Source organism: Charadrius vociferus, unplaced genomic scaffold, assembly GCF_000708025.1.
Source record: "Charadrius vociferus isolate BGI_N301 unplaced genomic scaffold, ASM70802v2 scaffold259, whole genome shotgun sequence".
Lineage (NCBI taxonomy): Eukaryota > Metazoa > Chordata > Aves > Charadriiformes > Charadriidae > Charadrius > Charadrius vociferus.
The window spans coordinates 5,238,292-5,251,058 of record NW_009661368.1 but is presented as its reverse complement, the minus strand read 5'-3'; the positions used below and the strand labels follow the sequence as shown (position 1 = coordinate 5,251,058).

The 12,767-nt window shown below is 43.2% G+C and overlaps 1 protein-coding gene across 4 annotated transcripts in view; it reads right to left on the bottom strand.

The window, feature by feature from the left end:
* TPD52L2 (tumor protein D52-like 2) overlaps nucleotides 1-12,484 on the bottom strand; it is a 15,918-nt gene extending 3,434 nt beyond the window's left edge. The window contains exons 1-5 of one of the 4 annotated variants that reach the window (XM_009893424.1): nucleotides 12,344-12,484; nucleotides 11,045-11,193; nucleotides 10,120-10,179; nucleotides 4,271-4,372; nucleotides 231-257 (exon numbers count right to left, since the gene is read on the bottom strand). In XM_009893424.1, coding sequence (XP_009891726.1) covers nucleotides 231-257; nucleotides 4,271-4,372; nucleotides 10,120-10,179; nucleotides 11,045-11,193; nucleotides 12,344-12,445 — 440 coding nt within the window. In that variant the 5' untranslated portion in view covers nucleotides 12,446-12,484. Of the gene's footprint in view, nucleotides 1-230; nucleotides 258-4,270; nucleotides 4,373-8,501; nucleotides 8,562-10,119; nucleotides 10,180-11,044; nucleotides 11,194-12,343 lie in introns of all 4 variants that reach the window. The other 3 variants (XM_009893422.1, XM_009893421.1, XM_009893423.1) reach the window with 3 other exon arrangements.
* Between the last annotated feature and the right edge of the window lie 283 nt (nucleotides 12,485-12,767).

Below are 12,767 nucleotides of genomic sequence, written 5' to 3'. Positions count from 1 at the left end.
TTTTTAACAGCTGCAGCCCACAACTTAGTTTTCCAGATGTAGGACAGTAAGCACAAGTATTTAAGTGCAAACTGCAACTGTGATAGAAAAGTCAATGACAGTGCATTGGTTTGCAGTGGGTTTCTCAATCTGCGTCAAAAGTGTAGGCACGGGTTAAATAATCAGCTTCCCCTTTACAGGGGCCTGGCATAGAAACATCTCTCTTGTAGCAGCCTTGAAGAATATCTTACCTAAAGGAACTGGAGAAGGGGTGAGCCCTGGGAGGAGCCACAGGCAGCAGAGAGAGAAAAGGAAGCAACAATCAGACACTTGTGCAGATCTAAACACTAAATGCGGGGCAGCTAAGTGGGGACGCGGTCATCGCATCATGGGACAGCAAAGTCAACTCCGCAGGAGGAAGCCTCTCAAAATAAGTTGCAGAAGCAAGCAAAAATCAAATGCTTTTCATTAACTCAAGCCAAGATAAGACGTTTTTCAGAGAACAATAACAGCACCTACAGCAACTCAGAGCCAGGGTGCTGAGGAGGGAAAGGAGTGGGTGTGCAACAACAACCACCTCCCACAACATTTTACCTACCTCTACCCATTGCTTTCCTGTGATTTTTTTTTTTTTTAGAGCACGTTTTCCTAATCTGAGGATTTTACCAAGTGCTAGATAATTTGGAAAAGATACCTCCTTCCCTCATTTCCCCCCAAGAGTTTTCATACAAAGACAGCATTGCTAGAACTTATTGTTGAGAACTTCTGTAACAGGAACCTGCAATGGATACCTGCACGTTATCTTGCCAAGCCTCAAAGTTACAGCTCAGAGAACAAACACATCTCAGCATAATAAAGATAAGGATATCTGGATAAGAGGCATCATGTTTGCCCCACAACCTGGTTGCCCACTTTTAGGTTTCAAGGCAATCTATCCCCCACCAGGTTACCAGATTTCCCCGCATGATTTTGTGATGCAGGAGCATCTCCGTAGTCTGAAATAACAGACTGAGGTTTCCTACTTCTATTAGTCAGATAACTAGGGTGCTCTAAAGGAGCTTCTCCCACCAGAAGCAGCATTTTATTCCAACTAAATATAATTTTTGTCTCTGCAGCAGGAAGCAGTCATGGCAAGTTAGATCTGAAGTACTTGGAAAGGAGTACAAGGGCTTTTCTTTACAGCCAGAGCAAAGACGTTAGGCTTTGTGGTTTCATTTCCCCATGCATCCAAGTCAGCTCTTTGGCAGAGCAAACTCCTTGAAATGCCGTCTTTGCATGCAAAATAAATTAACTTTCTACTTACTCTTGCTTAAAAGAGAAGAACAGAGATAACACATGTCCATGCACCATGCTACTCTGTAAGCAATACCACAAACACTTGTTCAGCATCTTGGCCTGGACACAGCAGTGACCCTTTTCCTCCTTTCACAAGGATTTAAAGTTTATGTAAATTCTGGAATTTGCAGGCACCTTTGGGGCTCGGGCTAACGTTTCATAATGAATTTGCTTGTAGTATTACGTACAGCACAAACCTCATTGGACAACATGAAGTGTATTGGGGGACATAAAACCACAAAGCACGCTGTTATCAACAAAGAGAAAACACTTCCAATTTCGCAGTTTACTGGGGTCAGTAAAATGCAGGAACAGAACATCTAAAAGCCAATTTACTTTTTAACTGTAAGTGGAGATAACAGAAAAAGCTGAACTGGCCAAGATTTGGAAAAATTCCACCCACTAATTAAGCTACGTTTTCTCCCCTCAAGGCAAGCTAATAGAGCAACAGCATTAATACAGTGAGCACAGTGTTACTGCATTAACTTCACAATGTCTCCTTACAATCCACAGCTCTAACATTTCAAGTTATTTTGATCAGAAAACAGTGACCCTAAAGATTTAAGCCAGGAACACATTATTTGTATTTCACAGCATTTTGGTCCAAGCATTTTTAATGGAATTACGACTACGCCCTCCATGTATCAGTGGCGTTTGTCCCATTCATCACGCCTTCCTTGCATTTATCAACCGGTGAAGGCTGACTAAACAAGGAAATCCCTTCTGTTATCTCAACACTTCCAGTGATGGAAAATAAACCTGCTTTACAAGTGAATTTGTAGTGTAAGAAGGAAAAAGTACAGTAACAGAGGTTGCAGTGTAGGCTACGAGGCCTGTAACAGATCCTCTGGGAACAGATATCATCCCCACTCGTTCAGAGAAGTGATCACAACAATACAACAGACTTCACTCCTTGTCAGCTCTGATCACATACCAGAACACCACTCAGTTTCACCTGGCAAGGGCAGAAAGCGGGACAATTCCTGCAGAACTTATGCTCAGAGTTAAGCCTTATTCAGAATCAGAAATATCAAGACTTGAACACAGCACAAGAGACAGAAGTCTGTTTATATACACACAGAGGAAAAACTGAAAGTCTTAAAAAAAAAAAAATCATTACTGTGTTCCCCCACAGGGCCACATATACAAAGCAAATCCTGCTGAAATAACTTTGGCAGAGATTCCCAAGTGATTAGACAGAAGCTGCCTCTATTTCACAACACATCACACAAGGTATTAGCTATAAAAAGGAATGCAGATGTTTAAATTGGCGATTAATGCTGAGCAATACCACGGCTGCAAAGGTCTGATTTGTTTATAGTCAGCCAGGCCAGCACCCACAGCCAGTTTTCACTGTGACTGTGTCAGAGGAGCTCTCAGTGTCACCAGAAGTGACAGGCACACTCTTCACTCAGCCGTGCATCCCCCCCGCCATCATCTGCTCCTGGGATGGCACAAATATTTCTGCAGCTGCGTGGTGAACTGGATTCTCCCAACCAAAAAGACAGGCTTGGTCCTGCCTGTTGTCAAAACGGCTTCTTCTGTTGGCAACACTGGTTGAGGAGTTCCCCGTTTGCTCCAAGAAACCCAGTTCCCATCCCTTCGCTGCAACAGCCTGACCAGACTGCAGCAGTCAGGCACCAAACTTACTTCACTTATCAGTTTAGCGTAACATGTTACCGTCACATCTTGCGCCAGTATCTGTAATCTACTGTGATCACATGTAAATCTCTTCCTCCGGTGGACTAGGTAGTTTCCAGGAAAGAAAAGTTAAAACTTGAGTACTGGAAAGGGTAGGAAACCAGCTAGTCCTCTGCCAAATTCAGAGAAGTGAGCGATTGAAAACATTCACCAAAAATTACCCTCCAGGAACACAGTAAATAACTCACTGAGGACAGAACTAGAGTAAGTCAGTGCTATGTGGTCAGAGGCCAAAAAGTTCTTACCACTTGGACAGTCCCAGCCACAGTGGAATAGGAAATTCCCTACAAATAACAACAGCTACCCATTCAATCCAAGATCTGTTCAACACGAGCTCTAAGAACATTTCCTCAGTAGCCTAGACAATGTTATATATTCAGAATTAGCTCCCATTTCCAAGAAAAATAAAAAAACCCACGCAGTTAAGGTATTCTGCATGAAAAACTTGATGTCACTATTAATGGGGAAGCAATCTTTAGCTTAAATTTCTGAGGATGAGGTAAATCACCGATTCTAACCTTGAACTTTGTACAGCTGAGAAACTCAGAGGGCAAGAACTTCAGCCAGCAACCGAGGGAACCAGCCCTTCACTTTCCAATTCAGAGCAGTTTAAATTTGCCAATTACTTCAGTGGTCATCTGCTTAAGGAATCTAGATAACCCCCAACCACAAGAAGTAGTTTTTTATGTTGTCATGATCTTCTGAATCAATTCCTATCTTCCAATCAACGGGGCATAACTGTGCCTGGAAGGCATACTGCCCCTCCCCGTGGAAAGCTGACACACAGGGCATGAAACTGCCTGACACACAGCATCCAGACTTTGACCCATTTTAAAGCATAACAGAGCACAGGAGTGATAACCCCTTTCTAATCCTAAGCAGTAACACTGAGAAAACACACCTCTATAATCCAGTAATAAATGGAAAAGGTAAACTTTAATGCTAGTTTCTTACATATGATGTAAAAGCTGCAGTGAAACCATATGACAGTAAAAGGGGAAGGCTGTTAAAAATGTTCTGTCAGGCCTCCTATGCCAAATCAAACTTAAATGCCTTAGAACAGGTTTTTAACATCAACAAGTGTTTAATCTGTCCTAAACTATGATGGGCAGGGCTACACAGAAGAAGGTAGTCCATCAACAGCAATGTGCTGCCAACTAAGCAGAAAAATGGAAAAAAGCCTAGTTATTGTCTGAAGTCTCGTTACTGTTTGAAAACAAGATCAAAGCACCACAGCGCAAAACAGAAATCTTACCTCATGTCACCAAGTTTCCTGCTGATAACAGAACCTTCATTGGAAAGGGCTGCTGAAGTCTTCTGTCCTGCCTGGGAAAGGGTTTCTTGGGTCTTCTTATAACTAGATAGAAAAAAACATCATAAATTGAACTAATGGGTAGCAACTGAGAGCAAGAAGCACCCCCCACACCCCCATTTTGGAAAGGAACCCATATTAAAGGAAAGCAGCTAGGTTAGTGAGCTGCACTGACTTCACTGAAAGAGCCCCTTCCAGCCTTGCATATGTTCAACGACTGGAAGTTTTAAGAAGGCAGCAAGCATAGGGTTAACCTTTCTGTACACTCACTTTACTGTTTTGACCACGTGTTCTTAAATCTGACAAATATTTGGAGAAAAAAAAAAAAACCGCCACACAACAACCAAGCCACCCCAATTTTCCATGTGGGAACACCATAGCATTGCACCCTATTTGCTCTACAACTACCTTTCGGGCTCCTTGAAAAAGTAAGTCTATGAAGCTACTCCATAATATGCTTGCAGCCTTGAAGAAGTTACAGCGTTTGTTTAGTATTTGGTTAGAGGAAAGAGGCAAGACTAACATCACCAGATAGAAAAGAAATGGAGGAATCAGCATTATCTCTACAACTTGCAGTTTAGAAATAAATTGGTAGAGAAGTTTCCTATCAGTTACCATTAACCACAATACAAAGAAGTCTGACCGCTTGTATTTGTCAGCTGATTACATTTCAGTTTATACCAGAGCTGGAGAAGACAGACACCTGAGAATCTTTAGATGAGACTAATCTCAGGAACAAACATTCTTTGAGCCACTTTCATTAACTCACCCTCTAAGCTATTCCACAGTTGGTGATTAACAACTAGATTTATGGCATTCTTCAAATTATAAAAAAAAGACTCAGGCTGGAAAACAAGTTCAACAATTTAAGCCAAGTTTTCTTATTCCAAATATTTCAGCTTGAGATTTATTTTTTTTTCCCCCCCAACTGGGATATTCAGGAGAAGGGCATTATAAACAGCTTAATGTCGTCTCTCATGCCTGAGCTCCCAAGGCATGCTCCCAAGCACCGCCATGAGAGCTGACTTATTTACACCTCATTCTCTCTGGACAGAAGTGCAGGACACAGCACCTGGATTCAAGCAACACCAATTACAACGTGTTAGTTTGTTGCGGTTTCTTGTTTAAGACCACAGCCAAGTATTTGTGAATCAAGAACTTAAACGAGACTTATGCAGAACGGGGCAAAACTGCATCAGCTTTACCTTCTCTCTTCCTACTCCTGGAAGAAAATTCCTAGAACCTACACGTTTTTCAGAGCAATTCCTCTTGAATTCAGTGACTCCAGAATAACCTGAGTGTGCCCCAACAGCAAGGTCTCAACCCTGTTTTTCCAGAGCACAAGCTTTTGCAAGAAATAGTCATCTCAGGACAAGTTAGGCGTGAATTGGTCAGCATCAATGCTTGCTCTTACACGTGCCTTCCTACCGCAATAGCTGTGTCTGAACCCTTGGGCCAAAGTTGCTTTGGAAGAGGAGGATCTCAGTTCCCTTCGGCAGTCAGGCTCCTCCCCGGCTGACCGAGTCCTATCATGGGATTTGATTTACAGCTGCCTAACAAACACAGAAGACCTCGTGCTCCAAGTATGTTGTGCTGACTCCACGTCTGCTTGGCACTCAACTCTGATCAGCACTGAGCACCAGAGCAGTGATGAGAAGGAGATTTACAGACTCAAAGGACACCATCACGTCATGCACACACTGCAACCTCCCAGGTATTATGTCTAGCTTCGGCAGATACAGGCCAGAGATTTTCCAACTGTTTTTTCCACACTTGAGAGCAGTATTCTTATGAAAACTGAGGATCTAGCACTCAAGTGCTGCTCCTTCTGCCGGAGTGTGCTCCTTCATGATGCCAGCACAACTGTTTGTGCTGAGAGTGATCTACAGAGTGGTCTAGATCAAGAAAACAATTTGGCTGAAGTATAAATTTGAAAGAACAAAAAAAGGCGGCAGCAGCCAGATCAGATCGCCAGTCTAATCCCGCATCCACAGCTCCCACACACGCGTACACACCTCCACTGCCGCAACGCAGGAGGCAGAGCCAGGAGAGTGCGGCTGAAATGAGCAGCTCTTTAACCCAGAACTGCCATCAGACACACATGTGGAGCTGCATCTGTGACAACCAGGGATCAGGTTATACAAGACTTTAATGCAACTTAACTACGCCCAGCCCTGACCTAGAAGTTGCAACTATTCTCCTTGCAAGAGACACGGCCGGGTTTACCAGAGCTTTAAATTCACAATCACTCATTTTCTTCCCTTAGCACCAGTACAAAGCACAATAGAATCATCCAAATCTGGAAGTAATAAATACGAGCTGTGATTACTACCTTCCTCTACTAACAGGCAACTGGCAGCAGCAGAAGCTGCAGAAATGATCTCTGCCCTGTGGTGTTCATCCTCTGGTATTCCAACATTTCTTTGCACCCCTCTCCTATAAACCCTGACAGGGAGAAGCCAGACCTTCACCCTCAAATCCCCCTTTGTCCATTAATACCAGCTTCCTCTCACCTACTTTTAACCAGCAATTGCCATTTGTGCTGTCTGGCTAAGTGCACAAACCACCCAAGTCATCGTGAGTCCTGGTTACAATGGAAACAGACCTAGGGCCAGACTGGGCCGATTTCTGTCCCCTCTAAGCACTCCTTGCATAGGGCAAGCCTGTGACCAGGAATGGCAGCTACCAGGAAATTCAGCACTGCACAAAAGCACCATAAGGTCAGGCATTTGGCGCATTCCCAGTTCAGTCAGGATGCTTGTTAGTTATAATGCAGAGAAGCTCTGAAACAGGAAAGAGGATGCGTTTGCATAAAACCCCCGAAACATAGGAATAAACCCTCATCCCTGGATTTCTTGAACTTCACTCTTCGCATTTACTGAGCTTTAGACAAAGGAAGTATAAAATCTGTTTGTTTTCTGAAACACTGCTGTACTCTTACCTTTCAATCCCTCTCACTTCTCCATTTTAATCAGCATCTACCTTGCTAGCGTGAATTGTCACTCTGTCTAGTGCCAAAGCAAGCAGGAAAACTAGCGTGCCACAGCTATTCAGGCCTTAAGTGCTCTACAAAAGCATGCTTCCGCCACATTCTGGCACTGCTTATGTAGAAGGAAACAGATATAACGAGACGTTTTCTACTCCAGCAGGCACGCCCAGGGAGGAACTCTGATTAAACACCACTGGAGTCAGGCACACTGTCACCAAGCACAAAAAAAAAAAATAATAATCAAGGTCACTCTATTTAGCAAGTGAAACAGTGACAATTTACATCTTCTTAATCTAGAAAACATACACAGAACATTGAAAGTAGACCTGCATACTTGGAAGTTTTTTCTGATACTCCTACTTTTTATCTCTGCTCACCTTTCACCCATCTTATGAAGAAAACCACCTGTTCATACACGCTGCCAGCAACAAGCCAGCTCAAAGGACTCACCAGCAGGAAAAGCTGGTAAGACCTACTTTACCATGGTTTCAATCAGTTCAGGAAACACCACCAGTACCTGCCTGCTCCCACTGCATCTGTAAAGGATTCCCCTATATGCTGTGGGAAAGATGCAGCGAGCGGGACAAAGGTCAACTTCCATGATATGCTTCCATAATTTAGCCCAGATGAGAATTTAATTGCAGGCATTTAATAAAAACGTAGCTAAGAGACCTTCACAGCCAACAAATGGAATACAACAGCTGTGAGGTTTAAGCTGTTCCAGTCCATTTGGGGCCCGAACATAACAGAACAGCTGCCTTGGACACTACAGCTCTATTTGTTCTCATCGGGTACCTCAGCAAAAAGAAAAGCTCTTGCTCCCTGCAGGGCGCGTTAAGGGTAACAAGAAGAGGTCAGTCTGGCTATTCCACGGCTTATCAGCTGAAGACACAATGTGTGGTGCTCAGGTCTCGGCTACCCAGTGGCTTCAGCCAGTTCTCCTGAGCACAGGCAGGCATCTGAAGAGTATCACTTGGACCAAAATGACATCATTCAAGTAATGAACTGAGGAAAAGCATCCTCTCCCAGAAAAGGTGCTTATTGGGTTAAAACAGTGAAAGCTAGAAAAGAGTAATGTTTAAGTAGACCTAGTCAAAGCAGAGGACTGTGAGAAGGGGCACAGAACGTTAGTGACAGCAGACTGCCATGAAAGCATTTGCTAACGCTGAAGGTTAAGACACTCACGCTTCTGATTGTGTTAATTTTTCATTCCAGTCCTCCAGTGTGCTGCTGGCTGAAAGGTATCTACAAACACAATGGAGGTTAGATACAGTGCTGAGATTCACTACAGATGCTTCCTTTGACACCTTCCACATTATTATCATCCTTTTACACTTACAGTATCATAGGTTTTGTTTCTCTGACAACAGCTTTCCCCCCCTTCTCTGTTACAGTCAGAAGGAAAAGAGCTGCTGTTTGAGAGGGGGAAGACACCAAAAGCCCTGGGCTCTTTCTTATTTAAGCACGTTCAAACACTGAGCACAAAGAAACAAAGCCTGCAGTTTAGAGGTGTCAAGAATTGACATCCTTTGCATCTTGTGTTACCTTCCTACATGCTGCATGGCAGCTATATACTAAGAGCACAGAGCAGTGAACTGAGCTTAAGGCTAAAAAAATAAAAAAAAAAAAAAAAAAAAAAATCAGTCACACCCAAAGCTATATTTTACCACTATAGCATGACCTGGATAAACCGTTAAACTTAGTTTCATTTTCTGATCTTTAGAAATCGTGTTTCCCTCCATAGAAAACAGTACCTTAGGGGTTGTGAGAATTAATACTGCAGGTACAGAACAAAAACAAGTACTACAGAAAGCGTCTGCTACCAGCTCAGACAAAATACAGGAGTGCTCAGAGGAGGTGACATTTCGCAGGCAGCTCCCATCACCCAGAAGCGTAACTCTCCCCAATTAGATCAGTGCCATCTCGCCTACAGATGAGATATTTCCAACCCACATTTTCCTCTTAGCTAAATAATAATCTCCTTCAATACAAGACGTAGAAGGGAGAGAATCTTCAGTGCAGAAAACATTCAAGTCTCCTTTACATTCAGCTATGCAGCAGGGATCAAACTGATTCATGTCTAATATGAATGGAGGTCGAATATGATTAAAGAATGTATTCTAGAGACAAAAGCAGCCAGATGTTCTTTGTCCGCATTTGTCACCTGCTCCTATATACTGCAAAGACTAAAATTCACAGCTTTCTAGTGTTGACATCATCAAAAAGGTTCACATACATCAATGCAGAAGAGCTACTTTGTGGTGGCTTTCAAAAGCTAATATATGTATTTGTATTTGCGCAGCTCCTATTTCCAGCTACAGGTAAATGCCTTCAGGCACTCTCTCTCCCCTGTGGCTGTACAGAAGGGTGATAATCAAACTGATTCCTACCACATCTGCTGATGAGAAGAGAAATAGTTTCACAGTAAAGATAGAGGTTCACTAATAAGACATCCAATAATAGACTCACCTACCAATACCCAGCTAAAGGGAAACTGTGGTTGATTTTTTGCAAATTTTCTTTTTTTTTTTTTTGGATAAAAATGTGGTCTGGTAACTGATTGGAATTTTTATTCTGCAATAGCAAAACTACAAGAGAGACGACAGCAGTAACTTTTACTCATCTCCTCCGCAACTGAGGGATGCTTATAGCTGGAAGCCAGGCACACTGCTAATAACAGTCCTGCTTCACCACGCCTGCAGCTCCCAGTCAACCCCTGATGCCTGTGAGAACAAGTAGCAGCACAAATCGGGGAACACAGCAAGGAGCAAGGAGGTGTTGCTGAGGAGCCCGAGGCACTCACAAGTCAGACTGTGTCACTTTGTCATTCCACTCTCCAAGTTTCTCAGATGTTCTCACATAACTAGAAACAGAAAGTGTTAATGAATATAACTTCAATATTCATTGCTTAGAAGACAACGACACAGATTTCAGTTAAAAGGAATAACAGAAATCAGGCAGGGGTGTAGGAGGGAAGACAAGGGAAAGACTAAACAGTGAGATGAACAGCTCAACAATCTGCTTTGCAGCAGCACTGTCAGTAACTCCAAGTCCCAGTTAAGTTATATGAGACTTTTTAGACTAAACGATCTCTCTGTGGGCACCAAGAGTCCTGTACATCCAGGCACAGCTGCAGGGTCAAACTTCACTCTTTGACTCTCCTTTTGGTACTGTGAAGCACCGCAGTGACCATGCCCTTAATGCCTGTTCAGGAACAGTCAGTCTAATTTCAGATCTTCTTTAGGCAGAAACGATTACGCATAATGCACACTAACGTGACAGAATTTTTTCCTAGGAAGTGCAGACTTTTTAATTCAAGCTATACAGCTCAGGAAATAGCTTCTGAACTACTGCAATGCAGCAGAGCTTTGAAACTTCTTGCACTTCTCTTTGAGCCTGAGTTCAGAACAAGGTAGCAGCTGCCTATGTCTCCAAGAACGTGCAGAAATGGGCAAACTGCACTTTTAAGTGGTGATCTAGATATCCAACATCATGGGAAAGAGCATCCAGCAACAATTTATCCAGACCAGAGATAGGAAAGTTCTGTTTATGCTGACATAAAGACGCACGAGAGCAATGAAATGAGTAGTTTTGAGTGCCTTTTACTCTATATAACCATCAGAGCAAAAGCCTCCAGCCACTTGGAAATGCCCTGGAATACACTGCTGGGGAATAATTACTGTAGAGTCATATTTAAATGTGAAACGTGCAACAGAAGTAACACTTACGCATTGGAGACTTGGACATCATGCCAGCTTTTAGACAGGTTTTGCTTTAACCCATCCAAAGGAGTCAAACCTAGCTTCCTCTTCAGTTCTCCACAGTGCCTCTCTTTAGCAGCCAGAACTTGCCTGAGAGTACCAATTTCTTCTTCAACCTTAGAGAGAGGGAGAGGTTTGCCTTAAATCCCAGTTCAGCACAATTCTGAAAATTAAGCCAACTTTCTAACTCCCTCAAAACTAGCAAGATTGAATTAACATGAATTTAAAGTATTGGTAGGAACGTCAGGTACACGCAGAACAATTTAACCAAACATGAACAGTGCTGGAATTGGAGGCCTTACAGCTCAGACTTCAATTGGGAAAATATCCATATAAGTACTGAACTGCCGACTTAATGGCACCAGGATTAACAGAGCTCATTTCTAGCGTCTTAATTTCAACTGTAGATAAAAATCAGTTGCCAAACCTTATTAACTAAGGTTTCTATCTTATGATTCTTTTACTCTGATGTCATTAAAGCAAAGAGTTCTTCCTCAGAGATCTTTCTTACAAGCTTTTCAAACTACTCAAGTTGTTTCCAGAGACGGTTCATTTCTACTTCATACTGCAGTTCACCAAAATCTGCATGATGACGCAGAGCAGCAAAGTCCTCCCTTGCTAAAACTTGCAAGTCAAAGAATGCCCACAAGATTCTCAAATGAAAGAGAAGACTACAGAAATACAGCTGCAATTATCTTCAGCTGCATTTCAGATGGAAGTTACAAACTGACCTTTAACCCCCAAAGGCGCCCCAAATTTAGGATATTACATTACAAACTCTCAGCTCTTCAAAAGCATGTAGGCACCAAAACGAGTTGTCTATAAAGCGCAATAGCTATTTAAGAGAAAAAGGTAGAAAAAGAAAACACGTTAAGTGCTCCATTGTTTCAGCTTCCTAAGGAAAACCAAGTTTCTTTTGCATACCACTTGCCTAAAGTGTTTTCTCGCTTCAAATGGAGCTAAAAGCTTAGATTAAGCTCATGGCATCAAAAGCCACTTATTTCCTTAGAGCTCTAAATTAAGTAGTTCTGGGAAAGTGCAGGCAACATACCACAGTGTTTGAAGTATCTGCCAGCTTTGTGCATTTTAACAATTAGCTGAGAGATCCAAAGGTAACATCACTGCAAAATTAAAAAAAAAACCAAACCAAAAACAAAACAACAAAAAAAAACCCAACAAAAAACAAGTCCTCCTCGTGCAGCTCCTGTTTGTTCCTCCCCAGCAGAACACATCTGTGGCCGCTGACAAACACCAGCGCCCCATTACCTTGGCAAGTTCAGATCTCAACTCCTCCTCTTCAGCAAGAGTCAGCCCCTCGGGCGCAGGGGTCCTGGCCGCAGCCGCGCTATCCACGGGAACATCTGTCATGGCATCCGACAGCAGACCTTTGTTGGGAGAGTTAAGGTTGATATCTGTCACAGACAAGGAGCAGAGGGCAGACAGAATGAGCAGCCAGCAAGCGAAGCGCGTTATGCAAACCTGGGCAGTCTGACGGGAAAGGTGAAGACGGGGGCTTCACAGAGAGAGGAAGAGAAACCTCCAGCGGGGTTTCCTCCACCAGCATCTCTCAGAAGCGACAGAAGCAGACTCGGCTCATCCAAAATAGCTCCTCTGCCCAGCACCAACTGCTGAATACCCGCAGGGCCAGCGCCAGCCCGAGGAGGGAGGGGGGGACACAAGCCCTGGGGAG